The sequence below is a fragment of the Acanthaster planci genome, linkage group LG10 (assembly GCF_054643075.1).
Source record: "Acanthaster planci isolate LZ-2023a linkage group LG10, COTS_SCS, whole genome shotgun sequence".
NCBI lineage: Eukaryota > Metazoa > Echinodermata > Asteroidea > Valvatida > Acanthasteridae > Acanthaster > Acanthaster planci.
Window position 1 is genome coordinate 9,858,604 of NC_141786.1, and position 27,097 is coordinate 9,885,700.

General features: G+C 44.4%; 1 protein-coding gene across 1 annotated transcript; it reads right to left on the reverse strand.

The window, feature by feature from the left end:
- Positions 1-1,409: 1,409 nt before the first annotated feature.
- On the reverse strand, positions 1,410-27,097 carry LOC110983908 (sushi domain-containing protein 2-like). The gene is made up of 24 exons (XM_022243573.2): positions 26,893-27,097; positions 24,177-24,301; positions 23,898-23,996; positions 23,202-23,432; positions 21,879-22,016; positions 21,419-21,584; positions 19,999-20,262; positions 19,609-19,814; positions 18,568-18,680; positions 17,585-17,899; positions 15,394-15,526; positions 14,224-14,356; positions 13,544-13,696; positions 12,894-13,049; positions 12,380-12,525; positions 11,783-11,909; positions 10,015-10,269; positions 8,353-8,435; positions 7,885-8,017; positions 6,920-7,099; positions 6,188-6,318; positions 5,502-5,723; positions 4,857-4,996; positions 1,410-4,354 (listed from the first exon to the last, which is right to left on the reverse strand). The coding sequence occupies exons 1-24, from the start codon at positions 26,984-26,986 to the stop codon at positions 4,291-4,293; spliced, it is 3,807 nt and encodes a 1,268-aa protein (XP_022099265.1). The 5' UTR covers positions 26,987-27,097; the 3' UTR covers positions 1,410-4,290.

Consider the following 27,097-nt stretch of genomic DNA (forward strand, 5'->3'; position numbering starts at 1 on the left):
TGTGGTTTCTGAAGAAAAAAGTATCCACATTTTTGGTTGTTTTTTTGAAGGTACCAATTCATCATTTAGGATGTTTCTTTCAAGAAAAAACATTGAAGAAACCTTTTATAATTTGTTTTGTTGCGTGAATTTGAGTTGAATGCTGCGATCGTTTGAAAATAAATGCAACACTGCAAAGTGCAAAAATTTAATCTATAAACAGATGCACGTATAAACGAAATAAAATTATATGCATGGCGTGTTTTCATGTTGATGAATATGGCCGGCCATTTGTGTCAAAATAGCTTTAACGGAGATTTATATCCTCTCCCACTCAGCAAGACAACTGGACCAAAGGGTGACCTGAGCATAAACGATTCCAAATTAAATACTGCAGTGATGCAACTGTGCCCCTAGGTGTGGGTCCCAATGGTCGACAACACTAGTTTGGAGTCAGGAAACTATTAAGATTCCACTCGAACTTACTCTTCGCTTTCTGCTTCAACTGCTCACAGCCGTGTCATGACTATGGCTGTGTCTTAATGGCTGCAGCGGAAATTTCACACGAGCTTATGATGGTGGCTGAAGCCACTGCCCACAGAGTCGTGTGTCATTCCAAGCCGCAGGCAAGTAATCGGACACGGCCAAATCAAGCCAATCCGTGAGGCTAAACCCGGGAAATACATTGTCGTGGGGGCGCTTCTTCAATACTGCAGGTGCTGCGTGAACTCCGAGAAATCAATCAAGACTTTCTGACTCACTTGGGTGTCTTGTACGGAACATTGCTGACGGTTAACACCACAGGTGGAAAAGGCGTAGGTAGGATGGATTGTGGTAAATATATCTCCAGTCCATGTGATGTTGGGGTTGGAAGTAACTGTGGTTGGACCCCATGTAAACCCCCCCCCAAAAGAAAAAACAAACAAACCAAACCAAACCAAACCCTATACAAAATTGCACTCACCGCATAAAAAAGTCAAAAATGAAATCAGCGTGTGCACTGCCTGAATTAGCACTTCGATTTTATTTTACGCAGTAAAATATTTGAAGTTTTGGAACCTGCATAGGCCTAAGCCCCTCACGGTGTATTGGTGTCTGTTTGGTTGTCTGTGTCTTTGTTTCACCCCATTATTGTATGCTTCAAATTCCTTTTAAAAAAACCCACCTTGTACCCTTACCCAATTCCTGGACTCTATGATATTGCGACATCTAATACGCAAGGCAACTTACACCAAAGTGAGGAGCAAGTCGACAAACTATCCCCAGAATCTTGGACAAAGGACGCGTTTCCACAAATGAAACGTTTCTATGATGGATTCATAATGAAGCTTCGGAAATAGTGTTCTTTTATTTTCTATGATTGGGAACGAGGTTCTCTTCAGGGATGATAATGGTTGTGATACGAATCAAGGGAACAGGAAATCCAGCCATTTCGAAATTTATGTCTCTTTATTGTTGCAGAGCATCGCCATTCTCATTGAAGTAGAATCTCTACATCTGTAAATGGAAGCTTTCGATTGTCCATAAGAGGAAATTTAAACAAAACTAAAAGCAACTGAATTTACAATATGTATACCATTTTCTGTACATCAATAGTATTCTAGTGCCATGACATCCATCAACGTAACGACTTCACGAAGTAGATGGTGCCATGACAAACTAATATTCAATGAATCTTTCAAGAACAAGTTCGGGTAAAGATCATAAGTATGGTGGTTCATCTGTGACGTGCAATGAGCCGGCAAGCATAATTGTCGTGAAAATGTCTTTTAAGTTAGAAAAACAGGGGTCAACGTATCACGGCAATGTATGGGCCTGGTACCCTACTGAAAAGGTGTGTATGTCATAGACCAGACTGTTGAAAACCAGCGATGCAACCAACCTCCGCAGACCATAGCAGTGCGTTCGATCACAGATACTCGAGCAGAGGTTGACCAGAATCATCGTCGAGCTAGCTCCAATTCCCAAATATGACATGCACAGTGCGCACACTGCGCGGAAAAAACATGGAGGGTACATACCCAAAGTTTGAAATGTTGATAATTATGGAGGAATTTAGAATTCAAATCGTTGGCTTCACGAAGGTATGAACGCAACTATACTCGTAATAAGCTTGAAAAGAAATTAAAAGCTAAAGTTACATTTCACAGGCAACTCTGACTAGATAACTATCTCCTTTTTGAAAAAACAAAACAAAACAAAAACACGTTTACAAAAGTTTTTATATACAACATTTTTAAAAATAGTAAATTTTAAGCCATAATGTATGAAATGGTTAATACAATGAATGCGAAACAGTGTGTTAGTCACAAGCCCGCGTATCAGGTCATGTCAAATCGCCCGTGAAGTTCAGAAAGTACAACTGTTTTTTGCATCATTTCAAATTAGGCATTTTGATAAATTTGATTTCGTCAAACCGTTATCACAACTAATGCACTATTTTCAACTACGACTGGTGACCGAAACGCACAAGCAACTACAGCAGTGTCTTAGTACTCGACAGCATTAAAGGTACGAGATCTTAAAATGAATCAACACCATTTGCATTTAGAAGCGAAAGCTAGAAAAACAGTAGAAAAAAGTAAACATTGACATTGTCTCACTCTTCGTCCCCGAAAAGTGAGTGTGTCTTCTGACAAAGCCAAGAGAAACGTTGCATTAAAGGCCAGTCAGTTGATTTTCTACAAACTTGGGAAGTCGTATAGATACTAGCCCATTTCCACTCGTTTTGATGCCCCAAAGATTTCAGTGACTTTTCACACAACTTTCCAAAATGCCTTCCATTTCTTTTGCACAGGTTTTGCTAACCTACAGTGATGTTGGCCAAAAAAATCAAAACGACTTCACAAACTATGGCTGCAGTCAAAACTTCGTTGAGAAAAAAGGCAAAAGGTACGCAGGCTATTTCTAAACCGCTCCTGTGTACAATAATTTCCGGTAATTATTTGGAGTTCGACAAACTACACAGGGAAAGCCAACATTGATACATGTCCTTTCCATAAACTTGTAGCCAAATGAGCGTGAGCGAAAACTCAATCGGTTCCATTGAGAGTAAGTAAAATGCCACGGCCTAATACAGGAACTATACCCCGACTACACACACCAAACAGAACAAAAAAAAGCCGCGTATGAGGAACATACGCATCTAATTTTGTCGATGCATTTGGCTTATACATTTAAAATCGCACTCTGTAATCTACATCCAATGCTTTTCAAAATATCTCCCCCAATCGACTCGCAAAATTTCGAGATGAACTACATTTTCTAAGCTTGTACCATCTGAAAATGTACGTTTTCACGTACGTTCAAACTTCCGATTTCAAACCGACGTCCCAATCTAAACTAATGGTATGACAGTGAAAATCTGAACATTTCCGCAGGGATACCTACTTTTACAAATCTGCTAACTACATTTCTAGACATGGAAACAGAATTAAACTGTATTCTACTACAATGTTGACTGAAACTGGCACCGACTTCCCCATATAACATTTGAAGCAAGATATGGGACGGAGAGAACCCCCCCCCCACACCTTTGTGTTGGTCATTGTTTGATCGGAATCTCAGGAATCCTTTACAGACTTCTAGGGGGGATGTATTAGGTAACAATAGTCTAGAGTGTGTATAGGGATCTGACATGTAAGGGGGTACCCCTCCGGCCCATATCTTGCCTGGTATACATGACAAAACTAACAAAGTATGTACAGATTGACTAAAATCGAAAATGTTTAAACGAAAAAGAGTTTACACTAACTAGACAAATACCTTGGCATTTGGACATCATTTTATACTGTTCCTGTGAAAGCAATCTGGGATATTTTGTAACGGTAATTGAAATGGTCTATACTTTGACAAGTTTAATACAGGAAAAGAGATTATGCGTTGGGAAGTTATTTGTGTATAATTCTGATTTTAAATTGACAGTGGACAAAGGAATGTTTAGTGGTTTATGTTTTCATTTCAAGTTAGTGGCCACACTGTAACAGGACCTTCAGGAAGGTATTCCTCCGCAGCCAAGAACAACCCGAGCCGTAGTAAATACTTTTGGCATGGAACTATGTAGGCCCCCTACGTGACTTTGAAGGACCAAATGTGAAACAGGTTACTCTGACAGTCAAATTAACATAATTAATCGACTTAGAAGTGTCCGTATAGGGTCAAACTTCTTTCAGGTCAGTCAAATTCCCAGTCTTATGGTTTTCCACTCCAACTGCCCCTTGAACTGTATAGAAAGCAACGCATTTAGTTACCAGTCAGGGTCCGGCTAAAGGAACAAGCGTTTGACGCACGGTGGAAGGACTAGAGGCCAGTCTAGGCCCAGCTCTCCAAGCTCTTGCCATGCTGAAGTTCCATCTCAATCTCCTCGCCGCCAACTCTGCAACGTTTGCAATAGATCAACAGAATGGTGTTGGACTACGTTGGCAATTTCATTTCAAAGAAAGAATATAGAAATTCACGTTCCAACTCAAACACCTACTTTTCTAAGGCCTGCCAAAATCTCTCAGCTATCGGCCGGTAAGAGCAGTATCCCTTCTTTACAAATTTGTTAACTTTTCTCCGGGGCTCATCCAAACATTATTCCACACGTACATAAAAACAGGCCTGAACATTTGCAACATATTTTTCAATGTACGCCATGGAGCGGCGAAAACTCCTCACAACGCCTCAACAAGTACAGTTTGACAGACAACGGGAGTTAACAAAGTTAAAAAAATTCCTTGCCACTTGATTGTTCGGTTACTTGAGTGTGAATCCGTGCAAGAAAGAGCCAATCAGCTTTGTGTAAAAAGTAGTGAAGACGCCATACTCCGCTGATTGCTTACATAGCGTTAGATGGCTCGTGTTACCTATCAAAGCGGTTATGTTGATATACTTACGGTGGGTAAGCGCTGTCTGGGTCGGTGTAGCCATAGCGAGGCTCGGTCGGGGAGATCATCTCTGGAGGCGGCGCCCTGCCGGTTCCAGGGATGGGGTCTTTCTCCGCGTAAGGCAGGGTTTGAGAAGAGTGAGGACTTGGCTTCATGGTGGAAAGAGGATAAATGAAATGTTCGTATAAGTATAATGTGAAGCTGTCTTTCTTTGTTGAAGACTGGGGGATTTTTGTATGGTGAGGGTTTGTTTAGGAGTTAACATAGAAGATGGTTTGTTGGCTTGATAACGCAAAAAAAAAAAAAAAAATAATCGCGGAAACTCTTTCTTGAGGGCCAGTAAATTATGGACTAACAGCAATAATAGGAAGTCCAGATGAAGGGAAATGCACATTTTCTGAACTCGAGTCTTTACAGAATCGATAGTCCCAAATAATTAAACAAACCCAATACTGAGCCAGTGAAAGTCGACATCGAGCCAATGACATCCCAGGGCTGATGTACCAACGGCAAAGCCTTGGTTCGGAAAAGCCCCTTGGCTGCGACTTGGAATGACGCATGAGTCTACGTGGATGGCTGCAGCCATTAGCCATTAGAGTCGCGCGCAACGTCAAGCCGGGCGCACTCAGCGAAGCAATTCGGACACGGCCTTACCCGGCTCGGTACGTTGGTGTACTGCGGGCGCTGTTGCAGCTGCTGGCGCAGCTGCCGGCTGTACGGGTCCTCTGAAGGCTCGATGGCCGTCTTGGGGAAGCGCTGGACCTCCACGGGCGTGTCGCTGACCTGATACGCGGGCTCGCGACCACTGACGTCCGGTGCATCCCCTTTCTTAGGCTGCTTCTGCTTTCGCTTCTGCTTCTTAGAGACCTTGTCTCCCTGGTGGTGGAGTAAGGGGGACAAATGAGCAGAGTGCTCGGTCCGGGGAAGCGTTCACCGCTGTCTTGGCCAAGCCGGCAAGGCCATCGTGAATTGGACATATGACCCAATGACGTATGCAGGCTTATGTACAGACGAGGAGAAAAGGACTCTTTTTTCCTAAAATGACTTTCTAAATTGTTTCATCCGTTAATTAAAACGTCCTCATTCCCAAAACGACATAGTAGTGTGTGTGTGTGGGGGGGGGGGCTCTTGCCATCCTTCCTGTCTCGATAGCAAGATCGGGTTGAATTTCTTAACACCTTTTTAGACTTCAGAAAAAAAAGTCACAATAATTTTTTGATTGAAGAGCCTTTGAACAGATTGAGACGCATATCGAAGCGCTTTTAAAGTACTTGATATTGCGATTTCCCGGGGGAGGGGGAGGGTACATGGAAGGGCAGGGGAACTGCACGAGTTCTTACCGGGAAGTGAGATTTCCTTTTGCGTGACCTTATCTGCAGGACGCAGCAGATGGCAATAAGGACGATGAAGACAACCAAGGCGGCTATGCCTCCTACGACCGCTCCAGCTACCTCGATGGGGTTCAGTTTGTCTGTCGATTGAGAGATGAGTGGGAGTTATACACCGATCGAGAGATAAAATACAAGATACAACCTGCTATCTGGCACACCAGAATGACTCGGTCTGTAAGTGGCGGCTGCTCTACTACGCCAATCGGATTAATGTCATATGTCGATTGGATCATAATATATTTTATACACCGATCGATATAAATTGATCTCCCCTGTCACACTGGAGTTATGGGCCTTTTGCTGCCAGTGATCGGATGATGGACACTTTTCATTGTTCGACACGCTTCCCTGGTCATTCTTGTAAATTTGGGCTACATCTTCGGCTTCGGCCCAGACCCGACTCGTCCTGATTTGGGCAATCGACAAATCCGTCTACCAAGAAGGCACACCAATGAAGCTAAACATTTAGACGTAGACGGGGTTTGACAAAATGCCCAAGAAAGAGGTGAAGACAAAAACAAAAATACAGTGTTGAATTAATAGCAATAAAGTCCAATGGAGACCCAACATCGGAGTTTCTGCTGAGTATTTGGCTCTCAAAATATTTACACTGCTTGATTCCTTTCCCCTGTCCTTACTGCCTACACGGCCAAAAGATATTTCCTTTGAGCGTGAACTCACGGTAGCAGTATGGTTCGATATAAATCCAAGTCTCTCTCTCCGTGTCACAGAATCGCTCCGTCCGCCCGTACAAGTCGTAGTTTTCGTCGCATGAGTAGATCACCTTCATGTTCTCCGGGGGACCCTCCACTCGCAGGCTGCCGTGTGTTGGGGTTGGCAGCCCTCCACAGATGAGACTCTCTGATTGGACAGAAAAGGGGTAAACGCATAGTTTGAAGGGATCTAATTGGTCAATGCATATTGATGTCCTATGAATGGTTTTACTCCCGTAAGAAAACATGTCTCTCTGTCCTCATGTGAATTCCCTGCTTTTGGCCTACATTCGAGTGTTGGTTGCTATCATTGTGCACACCAAGTCATGCGCATTACTGTCCACGAGCCTACTTATTTCACGGAGTCAAAAATTACACATAACACCCCTTCACTATATCGAGAACCATTTAATGTGATATACGCTATTGTGCCTGGTCTTATTAATTTTTTTACTGCCGGTCCCAAACTCAATAAATGGTTTACCCGGGTGAGTAGCAGACTGGAAAATTCCTGCTGTTTCTGCTGTATACCCAGCAAGAAATGAGACCGAGGGATACCCCTCCAACATGTCCAATCCCTATACACATTCCAGACTATTGTTACTTAACACATCCCCCCAAGATGTCTGAAGGAATTCCCCCGATTCCTGCGAGACAATGACCAACACAAAGCAGGGGGGGTTCTCTCCGTCTCATTCCTTGCTGCATATGTTCTGCTGGACGACATTTGGGAAAGGTTGTGTGCCAGGGTAATGTCGAGCGTCGACCCCTACCCACGAAGATCCCTCCTGCTACGTTGAAGAGTTGAACTTCACTGATAGTTTTCTCACAATACTCCCGAGGATAAACGGGCAGCCTGATTTCCTCAAAACAGATACATGTATTTGTTACAACGGTGTGTCTTTATAGATCGTTGGGCTCTCCATAACTCACCCACACAGGTGTTGTCGATTTCGTTCCCGCTCCACTGGCCTTGACGGAACTCTCCTTGATTCACTTGGGGCGGCTCGCACACCCGGTATGGAGAGCCGACGAGGATAAAATTATCCTCGCACGCAAATTCGATCTGAAGATTTTCAGAAGTAAACCCGGTCGTTAACATCAACTACAGGTACTCCATAGTAGTTTGGAATAAGAAAAATAACTTCAAGAATAAAATACGCTTCTTAGATACCACATCCTGCCTGTGCCTTGAATACTTTCAGAGCTCTCAAACCCTAAATTATCTTGGCACTTGAGGACGGAGCACAGGAATACATGGCCACAACAAAACAAACTGCATGCAATTTTGTGAGGTTGCCGTCGATTTCTGGCGGTGGATCTGTCATGTTCAATGGAGCTCACAATGGTTGGAAGAAAGAAAGAGAAGAGGAGAAAAAGACATAAAAACAGAGCGTTTACCTCTGACCCAACTTGGTGATCTCTCTTTCTCAGGAACGTCTTGGTGCCGTTTTTAGGAGTCTTTAGATAATCACAGGTGATTACTGATGAACAAAAAGGAAAAAGGGAATAGTTTTTAATTTGTTTTTATTTTGGATTTTATTTGGCCTTGTGTTAGACATTTGGCTCGAGTTTTCATTTCACTTAAAAAAATGTGTTTCGCAACAGAGCATAATCTTAAAGTTACTTCGATCATCCGGTGATCAAGTTTAGAACTTCTCAAACATCAATATCAAACGTCTAAATACTATCCATAAACAACTGTAATAAGCATTTAAACATGTAGACGAATTAACAGGAAGAAAGAAGGCTTACAACTACCGAACACAGTTGTTGCAGTGTTAGGTCTGGCCTGGGGTATGAGTTTGGGGTTTAATTTGGAATGAGTATTGCTTCTCATTTAGATATCAGGTCGTTTTTGAGCGCTATCTTTCATCACGGCTCAAACTTTGGAAAAGTAAATTGTGACTGTATTTCAACTCGTACTCGATTCCCAACAAGACATTGAGCTAAAGTGGAACGCATCCGCGTAACAAACTACTCGGTGACTGCTGCATAGTTCCAGTTCCTGGTGGTTTCTCTGTTCAATCTCAGCTCGCATACGGGTCATGCTGGGTCCAACAGGGTGGCCTTTTTGGGTGCCCCAGTTACGACTGACTTGTGAAATCAACTCCAAACCAGATTCATTTCTTTGGAAGGTACTCTGCATTACTGTAATCGGCCTGGTGTAACACATGCACGAACAAAAAAAATGGGCCCTAAATTTACAACCACCACACATTAAAATTTGTGAATATTGTCATTTCGCAGATCTGAAATATAATTTCACGGAAACAAGTTAGACACAACAGGTTTAACCTTTTTAATGCAAAATTATGATATTCTTGTTAAGTCGTCACGCCCTTAGGCAGTGGCGTAATACGGAGATCGCATGGGGCTCTATCCTTTGCTCGAGGCCTTTGGCCCCTCCCCCTCAGATATTAGAGAAGGGACAACAGTTCGGGTGGTAGCCCATTTTGTTCGGTGTCTTAACTGTGACCTCAGCGATACGGGCGATTCACAATAATGCGCCACCAAGAGTTTGCAACACGTCGGCCAAGCATAACGCACGAAATTTGTCGACCCTTTTCAAACGCACATTGGGTAAACAAATTTCGTGCGTCGTGATTGGCCAACGCGTTGCAAACTCTTGGTGGCGCACTATTGAGAAACGGCCATATTGAGTGCACCCTTCCTGAAAATGGTGGCAACAATTATTAAAGCGCCCCCCTGCCAGATGTACCCCAGTTACTGCGCTGCGCTTGAGATGAATTAAGTTTTAAACACCATTCTGGGGCCCGTGAGCCATCTCAGTATTCAAACAGCGCCAGCTCTGAAGGAAATACGTCATTCGGGATCATTCGGGAACAACAGCACATGCCAGCGATGGTCTGCCCTGTCAGCGTGGCCATACGCTGACTGACAGGCGTGCTTTGTTCTCGAATGACCTAGCCTTTTTGAAACACCAAATGCCATGGCTCATTTCGCAATACTCGAGACTGGTTCTCCGCTCGTAGGGAAATATACCAAGCAATGTTGCCCGCTATTTAGCTATGTGAAGGTGGGGCCCCGCACACTACTTACGATCGAACGAAGCTCCATAAGCGAGCCAGAACTGGTCGTAAGCCAGCATGGTAGCCTTGGCCAGCTCGATGTTGCCCGTAGTCATGAGGTCGTACGTGCAGTAGGAATTCCCCCGGCAAATCCGCTCCAAGTCCGTGGGCTGCGGCAGTTGGGTGTCCCCGGGCGCGTCGAAGTCCGGGACGAAGGTCTCGTCCTGGAAGTCATCGTGGGTGAGTCCTTCGTAGTGGAACAACGTCCCGTCGCTTTCTATCTCCCCTAGAAATACCAAGGAAACCGTACCACTCAGTCATGCCATTGGCACGCTTAGGTTTGGGGATGCATGTACAGTAATCGTTGGAAATATATCATGTCCTCGGACAGTGAATGTGGCACTTTTAAAATTAACACCGTACTCAACCTATTTCCCACTTATTTTCCACATATACACCAGGACACTTAAGTCCTCAAACAGAGTACGCGGCATAAGTGTGTGCTCTGTCCAAAGTTGAGACATATCACCGGGACTGCGCGTCAACCCAGAGAAATCATTTTCTACACATGATACGCTTCCTGAATGCTTTCTGGTTGCTCAATTGTCCAGAAATAACTTAGATCTTCCCCGCATCACTTCGTCTATTCTATTCTATTCTATTCTATTGGTTGCTTTTTAATGAGATTTTGGTCTGGAGTCTGCGTGCACGCGACGCGCAACGCGCGCGTCAAAGTCACTGAAGGGGATTCTATTGGACAACTTTCAAAAGGAATATATCATAAAATAGACGGGGTTGAGAGGGAAACCGAAAGTAAAGTTTTAGAATAAAATCGTTGGAAATCCATCGTATGTTGACTTCTTTTGACTCTCTGACTAAAAAGGTATTTATGAATGGGAATATATATGTGCTTGGCCGGTCTTAAACTAACATTTCAAACCTTGCCCTGGAGAACCATTGCCTGCGGCCCTGGCATCAGTCGTATCCATTCTTCTCAGCCGGTCTTAAGCGCACATATCTATTCCCTTTGTCAGTGCTTTAAACTTGTCAATGCGTAAGTCCCCACATCTATTTTATTGTTACTTTTTTATATGTATTTTTTAAATTGTAAATCATCGTTTATTTGTTTTGAGCTGTTTTCTATTAAGATTGTGTTGTTATTGTCATATTTGGTGTTTTGTCAGTTTGAGCTGGTAATTTTTTTATCCTTAATATAATTAATCATAATCTTGATTTTAGTTATTGTCACTTTATTAATAATACTATTGTAAACTATGTCCACTTCAAACCCTTGGATGTGAGTCCTGATCTACAAACATAATAAATTGTTATCACATTAAACAATATAATGAATGAATGCATTATGTCGACCAAACCAAGTCCACTCAAGTGCCATATAAGGTATGGTTGACACGGTACATTCAAATTCTTCTTAAGATATGGCCATGGTGTTTTACAAAACAGGTCTGGCAGTTCCGCCCATGTATTCCATCATCTATTTCCAAAGATGAAATAGCGGCATGATGTTAAGCACAGATGTCCTATTGCACACAGAAAGTCATAAATGTAAATTTTTCCTATAAAAGTCACTATCAAACAAGCCAAATTTACTCGAGCCAAGACGGGTGATGTTGCGTTCTCCGGCGTAAAACAGTATCAACAGTCAGAAGTTGTTTTTTCCTGAGTGAAGTCAAGTCTCGATTTGACAAAAATAAAGTAAACTAAACCAAAAGACCGACTCTAATCAAGAGTCAGTAATCCAAGTCAGAACCACTGCCACTTGACCTAACCAAACTCACATGTTTGTCCGAAGTTCTGGTAGAGTGCCAAAGGATCGTCCGTTGGCTTAAATATCTGCCCTGACCTGGATTGGAGGTCGTTGTCCTTATTTTCGTCCCAGGATCCAAATAGTCCCCTCACCCAGTTCTGGCCAAAGGAGAGAAAGAAAACAGTACGCCATAGAGTTGTAATGACTGAAGTCAATGACTCGACTCGAGTCCCTGCACTACAATGACTCGACTCGAGTCACAAAAATTAGTGACTCGTTACAACTCTGGAAATGAGAGATCTTGAACACTACAGTTACAATTCATGTGGTGAAAGCTTGGAAATAGCGATATTTGCACAACATCCGATTTTCGCCTTGAGCAAAAGAGTCCCTAATCGGTTAAAAAAGAGCCATGTTGGTGGGGTCCACACATCATTTTGTTGGTAGCGACGCAGCTGTAACGTGTGCGTTTTACAGTCGTTTGTGAACAAGCGAAATACAGTTCCAACCAAAGGAGACCCCGTTGCGAGGAAAATCTTAATCTTGGTATCTTGGTCCCGCTGAGAATGGATAGAGTCTAAAGAGAATGACCAAGCCCCGCATCATCAACTACACGTCGGAAACATACCCTGAATCTGTAGGGCACCAGGACTTGGGCCGTGAGCATCTCCTGCGTGCCGTTGACAACGACCGCCATCTCTGAGTCGATGAACGTCACAATGACCTGGGTCAGGTTTCCCTTCTCGTACAGCTGAGGGAAGGTGATGAAGAAACCTGTGAAAGAGGAGATAGGCCGAGATGAAGACAGAGATCACAGAACTGAATGGTCGCTGGTTTAAAACAAAATGGTATTGGAAAATACTTTCAAAGTTTCGAAACTGTGCTTAGATTTTACTGCATTAAGCATTCGTTCTGTTTCTGTTCTGTTTTTTGAAAGTATGGAAACGGTCAGATAGCGAGGAGTTGATACGCATAACTGGCTCAATAGCCAATCAAATCTGACCGACCATCATCTTGGCTTAGTCACTACAATTAATAATATCCAATGGGAACACTTTAAAAATCAGCCTTTGCTGCAGCACTGAGGGCAAGGCTGTCAGGCGGGTTACTGTCCCAGGGACTGACACACAGGAGATGCTCACTGTCTCTTCGGATCGTGGTCTGCTCGTCAGGCTCGAGGAGCGTGGTGTCGATGTACACTTCCAAGACAGTCCGGTCGGACTTGCGCACCATAATCTTCTCTCTGTCCTCTTGCTGCATCGCCACGGCCGTCAAAGCCGTCGCCATCCTCATAACACCTGTTGAGGGAGGAGGAAGAAGGTCAGGTCACAAGGGAAAAATTGATGGAAAAAAATGATTAAGGAGGCTCAAGTGTTCATGGGGTTCCATCGGGCCTCAACAAAGGGAGACTTTTGAGATGATAGGGGTATTTCTGCCACCACCAAACGCCTCAAAATTCCCCGAATACGGTTTTTATTCCGGAGAAAATATCTTTGATAAGTGACTAGTGAAAGAGTTGTTGGAATATCAAATGAAAAAGCTTTACCTGGCAGAGTTTAATGGCAGTTTACGGCAAAGAAAGTAGAGCTCTACTAAACTGTTTACTGATAATCATCATGTGGATGGAGTGATGTTTACCACCCCTTCTTGATCAGCCCTTTTAAATGATTTTTATCCAGGGGGAAACTTTGTTAAAAATTCCTAGACTCGGTGCCTCCAGTCAACTATATCCAGCCACAGTGGCGAAGACGGGTGAACTGACACCGGGGAATGAAGTCGGTGGTCACCATACCGTTTCGGTCTTGGATCTGCTCGAAGCGGCCTTGCAGCTGGAACTTGGTCTGTGATTGCTCGGTGGTCTCCATCAGCACGTACTCGCCCTTAGCGTTGAAGGTGTATATGACGCCGTCGAACGTCCCAAAGTGAGGGTCTCCAAACACGGAGGCTGCGGTAAACAGCAAACGGGGCAGTCAGGTGTATTCGAGGCCGGTCCACAGGCCTATACTTAGCTGAATGCCAAACCCAGCGAATTTGATACTGAGCGGCACGAAATGACTGTTTGCAGCGAAATTGGCTTGAGTTGAAATATGTCCAACTTTGGCGAATTCGTGACGCGACAGTTTGATATGTAGTCACAGAATCGCGTCCGTGTTCGCTTTCGCGCCAAGTGTGAACTGGCCTTAGGCCTAACTCTCCAGTCCCAACATGTCAGAGATTTGGTTGCAAACACTGTGAATTTAAAGTAATAACCCTGATTCCTACATGGCTCAAAGAGGTGGACAAACTTGCACAAACAAAACGACTGGCAGTGATGTCCACTCGATTTGATAGCACTCTCATCCATTACGGCTATGCAATTCTTCACGCAACTTGCTCACTTTTGAAACAATGCATACGTGATACGTGAAAAGGCACCAAGTGAAAGAAAAACCAATGAAATGTGTATACATTCCTCTCAATCGGTTTACCTACCTGGACGAACTGAACGGTACCAGCGACAGTCGCGTGTCGGCCTAACCTCCTGATAATAGTCACAATGGTCGCCCCATATGCAGCACATGTAGTAAGGGGCGAGGTCGGCTATGCCCGAGGACAGCTGGGGTACCTGTGTTGTACACAGATGTGTTAGTCTTTGTTGACAACCCTGAATCTGATGCAGTTAGAACCCGACATGACCGACGAAAACCTGGCAGCATGTATCTGCCTGAAAAAAACTATTTTAACTGTTACAATATTATAAGATTACTGGTGGGTAGCCGTTGCCATGCAAGGTATTTCTGTGATGAGACATCCGTGTGCATGCTTATTGGTCATGTTTATGATTGCTACCAGGGCCGGATTAAGTCTGCCATGTGCCCTAGGCACCAGAATAGCGATGACCCTACACCTCTCAGTTCATGGTTGGTGCTTGGGCCTTCTTTTGATGTTGATGTATTGAAAAGACCTGTCTGAAGCTATTTCCAAAATCGAGATTATACGGACGTTTCACAGTAGCGCGCCCCAAGTGTTCGAGGCATTGGCCAATCACAATGCGTGAAAGCTGTCGACCCAATGTGCGTTTGGAGAGGGTCGACAGATTTCGCGCGTTGTGACTGGCCAGCGCGGTGTAAACTTTTGGAGGTGCACTGTTGTGAATCGCCCATATTCAGAAAGAGAGACGCCGAACATTTTCTGATAATACTTGATTTTAGTGTTTGTATTTATGGCACACCGACAATAATTTCTTATGGGTCCTCGAATATTTTCTAGGTTCCCATCTTAAAATATTCGTAGGCCCTGGGCATAGTGTCATCGGTAATGGCGACGTCTTCAAATTAAAGACTGCGCACCTAACAAGTATAGGGAGCTGTATTTGTGTCTGCAGTCCAGTCTAAAGTCTATTTGACTTGTTTAGATCTGGACATAGGACGATGAGAGATTACAGAGTGATGACATCCTAAAAACTACACAACGAGGCGACAACATCCTGAGGCAGGTAATTGTGCATAATGATGTCTTGAAAGTATATGCTATTGTCACCCTAATTTCCGGGCATTCTCATTTAAGGTTCCAATTACTTTCAAACACCCTGTCTCTAATTATGTCCAGATCTCAACAACTCGGATGGCACTTTCAGAGCTCCCAGGTACTACGACAATATACCTTCTGGGGTTCGTTGTAGGGCGGGATGCCCTCTATCGTGACCCTCCGAGAGAAGCTTCCAGAGGAGCTGTCTCCGGCGTAGACCAGATTCTCAAACTCATCATAGCAGCACGTCGAGTCGTAGCCCGTGGATCTGTGTTCGGGACAAAAGCGAGGAAGCCACCCAGAATACTTTAGATTCCTTTGCGAAGTTACTTTGTGGGTGAAGCAAAGAGTTGTCTTTCATTACCGAATATACAACAGCCTTGGAAGAAAAACACTTTTTGTATGTTGTGACATGAAATAAAGTGCAGAGCAACAGCTTAATCAATCAATAAATCGGTCGATTTCTACGCTTTTGGTCTATCTTTTATAGCACACGATCCTGTCACCCTTGCTCTGCCCTCTGGTTCACGACTGTGGAAGACTGTTCGAAGAAGCGGAAGAATAATAACTCGATGATTTCCACAGAATTGATCTTAACTGATAGTGAAGATCAACCCGGGCCACCCTGCCCCACATCTTGATCGATCAATCTGTGGGGCAGTCTATAAAGTAGGCCTAGGCATGGACGACAAGGAAGAAGGAGCGAGATTGTTGACATCTTGCGTACAGGGTGGGGGATATGACACGGGAGATACTCTGAACGCTAACATTTCTTCACTTAAACTGAAATGATATTGATGCTGTTTCTCAATCGAACCTCGTTGTGACACATTAACCCACCAGGTTGATCTTATCACAGTCAACACTGCAGGTTTGGCACGTCAGCGAGCAATATGGAACGCGTGTGCGTACAGGGAAATGGATTGGGAGTCACTACGGATGCCATGCGCACAGATGAGGAGGCTGTTATCAGGGTGCCTGTCCATATGCGCGTCAACAGTTGCGCAAGGCGTTGCGTATCCGTCAACATCGCTCCACGGTCGATTTTGACGGCCAAACACTAAACACATGTGTTGTGTTAATGGTCAAGCTCGGGCGGCGTGTTCTTGACACGGGTTTCTTGTTGTCGCACTCAAATGCCGACAAAACGGCGACTCAAGAACAACGTTCTCGGAACAGGATCACACGCCACCTCCTCGTCATGGTTTCATAGGAACACACGGATAATTTCGTGAGATTTTGATTTTTTGAACAGCTGCAAAAAATAGAGAGATGGCTTATAAAGCCAGAGACAACAGGAAGTTTTGCAAAATTAACATTAATTATTTTCCATAACACAGAGGTGAATTTTCCTGTTTAAATAGAAAAGAATTCAGCCCAGTTATCCATGCGTTAATTCTCGAATAATGTGTATGGACGCCGCCATGTTGCATGTTGCTTGTCACTAACTACCAGTGATGACCAAATGTACGTTTCCGGCGTTTGAGCGGCCAACCCAAGACCAACAAATCAAGCTGTTCGCGAACATACGAGAACAAGGTGCCCGAAGTCAGCCTTTGCGGCTGTTCAAAAATCAAAATCTCACGAGTTGTTTTCGTGTGCTGGTGTAAAATCGAGCGCGAAAACACAAAACCCGTGTCAAGAAGAGGCCGCCCGAACTCGACCAATGAGAATGACATGCATGAACGCATCGTGTGGGCCTACGCAACTCACCCCCCCCAAAAAAAGTACATATATGTATGAAAAGGTGCCTTTAAAGTCAACATTTCATGGGCACGTATTTAACGGACCACCCATGTAGACCAATAAGCCATTTCGGACTTAAATTTGAATAAAATCTGGCACACTGTGTGATCTGATTGCTTAAAAACGTAACAATTTGAATTCCCCAGACTAAAGACACTGTTGCTATACCTCGTGATTCGGGGCAAGCTTTCGCATAGCGACCGCCATCTCTGGAATGGACTGGTTCCTTTGTGCCGTTCCTGTCCATTGAGAACAGTGTATTGTTGAAAGGCGTCTCTTATGTAACTAAGCAAAAGCTTGCCCTGAATCACGAGGTATAGCAACAGTGGTTTTAGTAGGGAGAATTCAAGTTGTTATGTTCACGTGAACTTAAAGAACTCAGTGTACCAGATTTTATTCAAATTTAACTCACAATGGCTTATGGCTCCCCCTTCTTTAAGCTTGATGTGCTTGAAGTCACTGCACCCTACTGGTCGAAGAGGCATTAAACGCGAACGCAATACCTGTCCATCAGCGCCGTGCCACGACAGTAATGGTCCCTAACTCTCCTTGTCGAAATACTCAAAAGGACCATACTCACGAAGGAACGATGCTGGTGACGCAGTGTACTACGTCATCCCGGAAGCGGCAGTACTCCTGCGTGCGGTCCTGCACGGCGTCGTCCATGTTACACATAGGGTCGGGCTTAAAGCGGCCCCTGTCAGCCAGGGCCTGGGTCAGGTTGCAGGGGCAGGGCCGGAGGTTGTTGAGCAGATCCTCCGCGTAGTTGCCTTCGACCTCTCGCTTGTAGAACTCGTCGCAGCGGAGGTTGGCGTAGGTGGCAGGGTCGTTCTGGAACTTGTCGTTCATGATGTAGCCCAGGAAGTGAAGGTCGCTCCAAAGGGCCAAGTCGTCACTGTGCGCAACACACACACACAAAAACCAAATTGGATTGGTTGATTCAGGTCAAGTTTGGCGAAGTTCTCAAGAAAGGGAACTTCACAGAGGGGAGAATCGTTAACCGCTGTTGTCAACAAAGATCAGCGTGGGACGGACGAATCCAGCGACATGTTTTCTTGGATTTGCCATGGCCCCCTTGAATGTGTCGTGTTTTGTAAGGATCGACTGTCGCGGAGCGGCGGCTCTGTACAAAGTTGAGCACAGTGCCAGCTGCCACCTGCGGGACCACTGCAAATGACCATAGACAGCGTTTCCGTGAGTCTCTGGATTCGTCCCAGATTATGGATTGAGCCATGAACCGAAAATGGTAGGAAAAGGGGCAAGAAATCATGTGGTCATGTTTCCGACCTGTGAAGGGCAGGAAACTATATGACTCTCTCTCCATGTTGAGCAAAACCTTACCAGGAAACTTAAAAAAAGTGCAGGAGGCGAGGCGCTCACTGTTTGGTTACAAGAATCTGCACCGTCGTGTATGAAGCTTCCTACCTCGCTTCACTGTTTGATACCCCGTAAAAACATAACGAATAAAGTGCCCTTTTAATTAATCTGAGAGGAAAAAAGACCAGCAGATTGTTCAGTTTTGTCAGCTGATATTTGTTGGACGCCCTAGTGACCGCGACCTACCGTTTGAAGCGCCGAGTGACCCGGATGACACCGATGCAGTTCCTGTCGTTCACCTGGAACACGGCTCGCGAAATCCACGTGTACCGGCCGGTGTTGGGCACCGTGTACGAAACCTGGGCGGACAAAGGTCAGTGGGTTCATTGCAATGGATGGGCCACAGCCGATATTTATGCACACAAAGTCACGAATGCTCTCTCATCAGTGAAAGGATTATTTTTTCTCTCTTCGTCGTATACTTTAGCAGTCCCCAAGAAACCTAGCACACAGATAATATTGGCCAAGAACAATCACCTGACAGGGTAATAAAAACGCATATTGCCCTGATTCACAGTCCACACAGTAATGTAGAAACAGCTAACGAAATTTCAGGGGTTTGTTACCACCTATGGCACTTTCATCTTAATGACCTAAGTAGCGACCTGGCGAACGATTCAGTATTAGGCTGCATGTTGCAACGTCACAGCGATGATTGTATTTGTCATCTTCCATAGAGGACCCGTAATACCCACGGTTTTGAATTAGCTACCATGAATCCCTTGCGTGTTCAAAATCATACCCCACAATAAAACAGCAGTCCAAGTCCAAGTAGTGAATTTGAACACCGGGGTGGAATTCACACCACTGTTGTCGTTGTTATTGCTATTAATTTGTTTCAATGGCGCTTTCAGCAACTCAGGTTATTTGTGACAACAACTGTACGTTTATTTGTAACCTTTATTAAATCAGCATCACATCGCGGAGTTAGGAAGAAGGTCCAGTTTTAGAGGCAGGAGGAAACCGGAGTACCCGGAGAAAACCTGCGAGAGCGAGCATGGATTGGAAGCCAAATGCACTTAAAGCATAGGCCAAGCCGGGACTCGAACCCGGGCATCATTGGTGCAAAGCGAGGGAAGAACCGCTACCCTAATACTCTCCCCCTTCACGCCACTGGACCATTCAACAGCCACCATTTCATCATCTGTTTAATTTTGTCAAGATGTTCGGGAGTAGGCCTACAGGTTGTTTGGGTACAATCCTGACAACATGCAGGTGCGAACGTACCTCGTCTATCTCTTCCCAATTGGGCGGGCCCGGCAGTCCCGTGTCGGGGTCTATGGTCTCGGTGTACGCCAGCACGTCGATGCGGACCTGGGTAAAGTTAATGAGCCTGGGGTCCCACTCGATGGTAACGGGACGGTCGGCGCGCAGCCAGGCCTCGCTGTCGGGATTTATGCGGGTCACCCGCTGTGGTGTGTCACCAATTTTCACTGAGAGAAGAAACAAGTGATGGTGATTAATTAGCTGATGTAGAACGTAGAATGTTTCGAATGTTTTTAAGACCATTGCATCCGCTAATTTGCTTCAGGATACGAATTCAGATTTGAACACGTAATGGAATTTATACACGAGCAGAGGATCTGTGTTTGCCTGGTACCGCTAACAGCCACTCACCCACGTCAAACTCGCCCTTGTGGGGCCAGGTCAAGCCGTCGTCGGTAGACAGCGCGATGTCCATGTGGCCTACCTCGAACAAGGTGGGCGTGAAACAGTAGACCATCCACTTGGAGTGGTAGGTGCAGTTCTGGACAGCCTTGGGGTTGTCCACGTCGCCGAAGAGCACCCAGTGCTCCCGGGTGCGGTCAAAGCACGGGCCGGCCAAGAAGAACCAGGAATGACCCAGCATGGAATCGAAGAGAGGGAAGGTCCGGACGACCCCTTAGGAAGGTACAAACCACTTAATTTATAGAGATGTGAGCTTTTGAGATTCAATGGGGTCCATCTTTTGAACATAGGCCTATGGTTGAACGAGAGGGTAAGTAATACGCTATTTCTAATGTCCCCGGAACCTACATGTTTACGTCTGCTTCTCGCACACAGTCGGGCCCGCATGTCCTCTGATTGTTTTAAAAGTTGCATTGTTCCATGTTCGGAGGAGGGTCCATTTTCAGTCAAGAGAGGGTAAGGACAAGGCAGAAGAAAAATTAAAATTTTGGCTTCTCAAGTTTCTACTGAAAGTATTTCTAACAGACCACATGCAGTTGGAGATGTCCAGGACTTCCATCCCACCACTGGCTTCTCTCAGGGCCAATACTTAAAATTCCTGCCCTCCAAAATGCCAATTGTGGTCACGTAATTCAGAACTACGGCCGGTCAAAGAACTGCAGGCCAGAAGGCAATTACACAATGCACTGCGTCCAATGGGAAACACGAGAATCGGGGAACAGAAGCAAGGCCAAGTTCGGAAGTTGTAGCTGCCGCTAGAAATAACACGTCCGCCTATGGAAGGTGCTGGTATGAGGCTATACAGCCATCTACCATAGACGCGCGTGGTAACTCCCTACGGGAGCCGTTCGGGTGCAGTCCTCTAATTCAAGCAAGAATTTCTCGCCAGCTCATTAGCATTAAAAGTGCCCCCCACAGTATCATTTGAAAAAAAGAGATTGTATGGCCCCCCAAAATGGTGAGATTGTGTAAATCTCTGCCAGAATCAATTTCCTGGGTCTTTGGGCTTTCATCTGAGAGCAGAATGACTAAAAGATACTGTTGAAAAAATGGTTCTAAGTGCCCCAGAAAGTTTAGGGTTGCCACTTGAAAAATGGCTGCAATCAGACTTTGGAAAAATCACTTTTTTTGGGGGGGGTGATTTTTTTCTGAGGGAATAACTTAAAATGTAATCGGTTAACCCACGGACAATTGAAAAGAAAATGAAAGATTATGACCCTACATTAATTTAACGTGTGTTCCAGATGCCTCAGGGATGTTGGTGCGCATATTATTGGACCCCGAACAATGCTGATTGTACACTGTTTTCAACGGGGCCCGAATCAGTGGACTACACTCTTCGGGTCAACGAGGGAAAGCCAGTCGTTACCTTGTTTGCAGAGTGGATACTGCACAGTGATGCGGCTGATCTGGTACATGAACATGCCCGTCTCGTCGTTATTGGTATTCTGGGGCAGAGTCTTGAGCGGGTCGGACTGGCCGCTGTACTCCTGCTGAGTGTAGTAATTCTCCCCGTTCCCGGCGTTGAAACCCATCTGAAAAAGAGATAACATCGTCATAGGACTGATGGTCAACAGAACGCTTTTGAGTGAGCATTTTTAGGCAAAACCTCTTGTTAACCGAGTGAGAGTCTTCTGCAAACTTTGGCCGCCCACACAGACAGTCTGGAAATGTTTGCAAACAAAACAAAGGCCTCTTCCTCCATTGCTGCACGGCAGGGTCTATTTGCTCAATGGGGTTGTATTGCCAAATCCAGTACATTGAAGGCCAGATAAACTGCAGAAGGTTGAACTGAAATATGAAAATAAATCAATAAAAAAGGAACTTACAATCGCAGCTTTGCCACCGGTACCGGTGCTGGCAGAGCCTCCACTTTCTGTACCCGTGGTCCACTGGATGGTTTCGTATCGGAAGAAAGCGAACGTTTCGAACTCGTCGGTTGCCAAGACAACCTGGAATGTATTCGCCTGCAAGAAACAGTCATTAATGAGTTAACGCTTCGCCATAAATGGTTGTGTAACGACGAACCCAATTATTTTAGACGGTCTAGCATCTGCCGCAGATCGTTCTTTCACCTAGCGTATTGCCTTGTCGGTCAGTCGTTTGATTAGCTGGTCATTCAGCCAATCAGATGAAGGGTTGGCCAGGGGTTCCCTTAAACGGTCGTTTAGCAAGTACCTCAGCATGACGCGCGTCACTGGACTCAAACATAGGGTCCAATCAAAAGATGGCGAGGAGCCACGTAACAAGGATTCCAGAGATCGGTCACCATTGCAGTAGGCAAAAATGTTTGGTCTTATATGTCGGACACTGCAAACTGGACAGTAATGCTCATTTTCAAGCAAAATTACTGTAAATTCTTCATGAAGCCATGGTATTGCCGTCACAAAGAAAGGTTGCTTTCGTACCGATCCTGCAGTGGATAATTACCCTCGGTTTTCCCACACCTGCCAGGTACGTAGGAAGATGATTATGGGGGGGGGGCAAAACATTAGAATCTCTCTAAAATGTTACCAACACACTGCTGCAAATACTCTCCACTCCAAGAATGCAAATTACAGAACTTGTTTAGGGGGCCCAGCCCCCAACATATTTTCGGGGAGGGGGAGCTACTGGCTCCCTGGGCCCCGGTTCCTACGTGCCTGCTTTGTAAATTTTTTTCATTTTTCATTTTTGAATGTTGAGAGTACAAATGAAGCAATAACATGAAATTTCATGACAAATTTGCACCTGTCTACTCCGATGAATAATTTCAAATTCATGATTTTACACATAGAATTGTACATTGCCAGATTCTGAAAATTATTGAAAGGGAGGCTTGGAACGCACGGAAGTATATAACAGTCTGGTGTCATCCTAATCGACAGTTTGCAATTATTTAAAACAGATTTGGGGAATAAAATCAAAACTGGCCAAAGCGTGGACATGGTGTGGATAACCTTCTGGCGGATGGCAGCTTCGCAGCGGTCGATTGGAACCAGCAATCTCCCGACGACGGACAAACCATATTTTATTGACCAAAACGTCCAGTCCAACGGTTCTGCTTCGTAACCACACCCACTCCCAAGAGATAGATGGTGTAACCGCAACCCCCATCTTGTTTACTACGTCCCGCGTGCAAATCTCAAACCGATAAAGGAAACATTTCTTACCGGGGCAGAACCGCCGCTGTACCCCCTGAAGCCGACTCCCACCCAGGTTGCAATAACCATGAACTTGGTCTGGAAATCAGCAAATTTGATGAAGTGCTGGCGGATGGCGGCGTTGCACCTGTCCATCAGGTCCTTCTCTGTGCTCTGGCGGTAGTAGATCTGACCGCTCTGGGTGATATCCACGTTGGCGAAGAACGGAGCGATCAGTATCCTCTGAGTTGGCACTTCGCCCTGCAGGGAGGAAGATCACGGTGGCATTTCCCTGAGCTGCTTTCGCTCCAGGTGGCACTTTGGGAACTGAAGTAACCGGTGGCTTTGTTGCCACTTTTGTGAATGTTGGTATCGCCGTCACGGAATTTAGTTTGCATTTTGGTGATTTGGTACTGAGTATGTAGGGTGGTTGATGGTAAAGTATAAAGTTAGGTATAGGGTAGGGGACGGGTGACAGGTAAAAAAAATAATTTCGCGAAGTGTGACAATAGTACGACGTCTGCTTTCGGCTAGGCCTGGCCAAAAACAAGACTTAAAACAAAATATTCGTTTTATATTGTTTCACAAATTGGAGAAAATCAGAAAAGTGTCGGACACTTTGAAACTGCATTTCATTTTCGTCTCTGTTGTCTGCTGCTTGTGTTTCTGTGTTTCTGATGTTGTTCGGGTTGTTTCTGTCTGCTTTTGGTAGAGAAAAGTCCTTACCGGAGTATTGGCTGGAATGGGTCCAACTGGGAAAGGGTTCTGCTGCTCCGAGTGGTCGTTGAAGGCATTGTCAAACGACAGAACGCCGTTGTCGTTTATCTGTTAACAGATAGATTAAGCCATTCATGTTAATTTATGAAATTAATATAACACCATGAGACAATGTTTGAATATTGTGTAATTAGCAGAATAAGGGAAAAAAACGAAACAAGGACAATTAGCAAGCAAAACAGAGTAGAAACAAGTAGAAAGCAGGCACTATTTATGTAGAGTACTCACGTAAATGCTCCAATATTTCTTGTTGTAGAACGGGAGGCCCCATCTTAGCCGCAGGGGCAGGGAGCTGATGTCGTTCCCTTTCGTTAGTCTGGTGTCTCGGTTGTCCAAACCATAACGGAATAGTCCTGGACAGGAGGTCGAAGAAGTTAAACCGTGAACAACTCAGAAAAGTGAAGACCTTGTTTAAAAATGCATTGGCTCTTCCAGCCTGAGTGGGACCGTTGGAAACTTTGCTTGTACCACCCGCGGCAGTAATTCAGCTGAGTCAGTAACCTTCACAAAATTTTAATTGTACAACTTTTTAGCTTTTGACAGAAACTGGTGTAAATATAAAAATAATGAAAGTATGCGACAGCCAATTCTCCCCGTCAATAAAGGACGATGAAAGCATAAATGAAAAAGCACACAAGTGATTAAACTTTTCGGTCAAAACTTTAAAAAAATTACTTGGCAGATCGTAATTCGCTTTTCAAGAAATGGTCCCATAGGGCAGGGTACCGCACGTGGCTGAAGAAAACGCCTGTAATCAGTGGCTTACATTTGTGTCGGGAACTGGAGGGATGGGGGATTGTGGGGGGTGACTTTCCCGGCCATGGAAATTTGAAAAGTGGGATGAGGGGTGCTGACACTATCACTAGGGAGCGATGTTCATAATACATGATATGTACATCTGTAGGGCTTAATATGTATTACACTGCTGCAGAATCTGACATCATACCGACGTCTTAACGGCTTTGAATAATTGTTCTCCCCTTCGGAGTTCTATTAAGTACATTTTGGTCGTCGGAAGGTTGGACAATTTCTTCACAATCAGCCTTATCTTTCTTCCCACCGTGAAAACGTGAGAAAAAGTGGGGCATACGGTACGGAGACTCGGAGATAAACAGTGAGAAACACTTTGTCAAATCCACTAAAACTGGTTTCTGCGTTGACGAAATGTCGAAAACATTTTGCAATGTTTTGGGTGGACGCAGCGAAGTACGTCGTGCGAAATGAAAAAAAAAACAAACAAAAAACAAAAAAACAATTTCATTAAAGTGAAAGGAATTCAAGTTGTTTATTCTGCGGTCCTATGATCTGATTTCCATCAACCGTTAAAAGAAAAAACAATTAAACTGAAAAAATGTAAATCTTTGGCGTGCAAGCTTCTGTATGTATTATCTGTACAAAGGCAAAACTCAACATAAAATGTAAAATTATTTTCAGTGCAAAGTCAAAGTACTATCAACAATCTAAATGTTTGTTGTGTCAAACATAATTTTATACAGCAGTTTGTCTCAGCTGCATTGGAATATAATTCTTAGAATTAAAAATGTCTCTTTGTTACAGATTTCTTTCATTGTAATAACCAAGGCCCAAAATAAACGCGTTTTTGCGTCAATCGAAAACACGTAACCGTTTGAAAGTAAACACCCTTTCAGAAATAAACTTGTTTCGGTGTTGAGAAAGTGTTCCCACTCTATAAACGTGTTTTTGTATTTGTCATAAACACCCAAATGTGTCATTGTGTCTAACTTTATTAACACATCAACACGTGTTGCTTAAAGAAGAAACACCACGACGTGTATGTATACTCCAAAAAGACTAACTTAGAACATCTCCTTGATGATGTTCCGAATAAAGAACGAAATATCGAATCAAACATGGTCAATGCTAGTCTTTTTGGAGTCTGCATAATATTAAGTTATCTGAATATCATCAGTGGACCTACTGGTTTCTGGAACGACGTGTTTAGCTGCCGATAATGAACACCACAAGACGTTCATCAAGCATTACAAGGAAGGTGCTTAACACTTGGTGTTACAGCGCAGTAGTTATTTATTCTGTAGCCACCAGGGGGTGTATCTGTTTTGTTTTTGTTTCTTTTAGTTTTTGATTTTTATAGCTTATTTCAGTTTTAGTTTTTATTGATTTTTTTCCCCTCGGGGCTAGGGTCTTTCAACCTCATCAGATGTAAGCCGTGCGGTGACACGTTTCTTCGATGGTGCATGTTTTGTTTTTCTTTCATTACATGTACCTTATGCGTTTAGAAATCTTCATTATACTTGTACACATCCAGTGACTGCTTGATTGGAAAAAAAAAAACAGTGACGTCATTGCAGTCCGCAAGTTACACTACTATCCACAGAAACACACCCTTTCTCTATGCATAACCGATGAAAATGTCAGAGTTAAAAACAATCAGCATCCCGTGTCAAAGAAGGACTTTCCGGTGTGCGGAATGGAGGTGTATGGATATGAACGTGGCGTTTCAATCAGAGAAAGGTTGACTTTATGCTACACACCAACAATAGTCCAGCAGCAATATGAAGTACGTTAACGTAGTAGTCGTATGGGTGGGGGGGGGTGAACTATTGGAGGGGCAGGATTCAACCCAGACTTCCCAAGGTCTTAATAAACACGAGACCTTCACCGACTTCATCAATTATCACCTCTCGCTTTGATTCACGATAGAGACAAACTGTCTGATGATAGCCTGTCCATGATGTAAATACGTTTCATCCAGTCAAAACAAGAGAAAATGTAGACTAATTGGGTTTAACCATCCGGGCCAGGGATCACAACATTTATAGCCCATCTCATGAGAAGTGCTCTCCAAGAAATCACTGTTACAACCTTAACTGTATCTGTCAGTGCCTGGTCCTTTCAGAGCAGGTGTCCTGAGCTTTGTTAATTGCGTTGCTGTAGGATTTTTATGACGAGAAAAGAAACGTACCTTGTTGCGTGTATATGGGAGGGGGTTGCGCTTCCACCACTGCTAGGATGACAAAAAGCAGGACTGCGGCCCACACCAGGTGTCTAGCCTCCATTTTGAGTTAATAAAACATCCAAGCAAAAATCCAATATGGCGGCGGTCTGTCGCACTAAATCCCGCCCTGTACACTGTAACCGACGCTACTATTTTGACCCGGTTGTATACT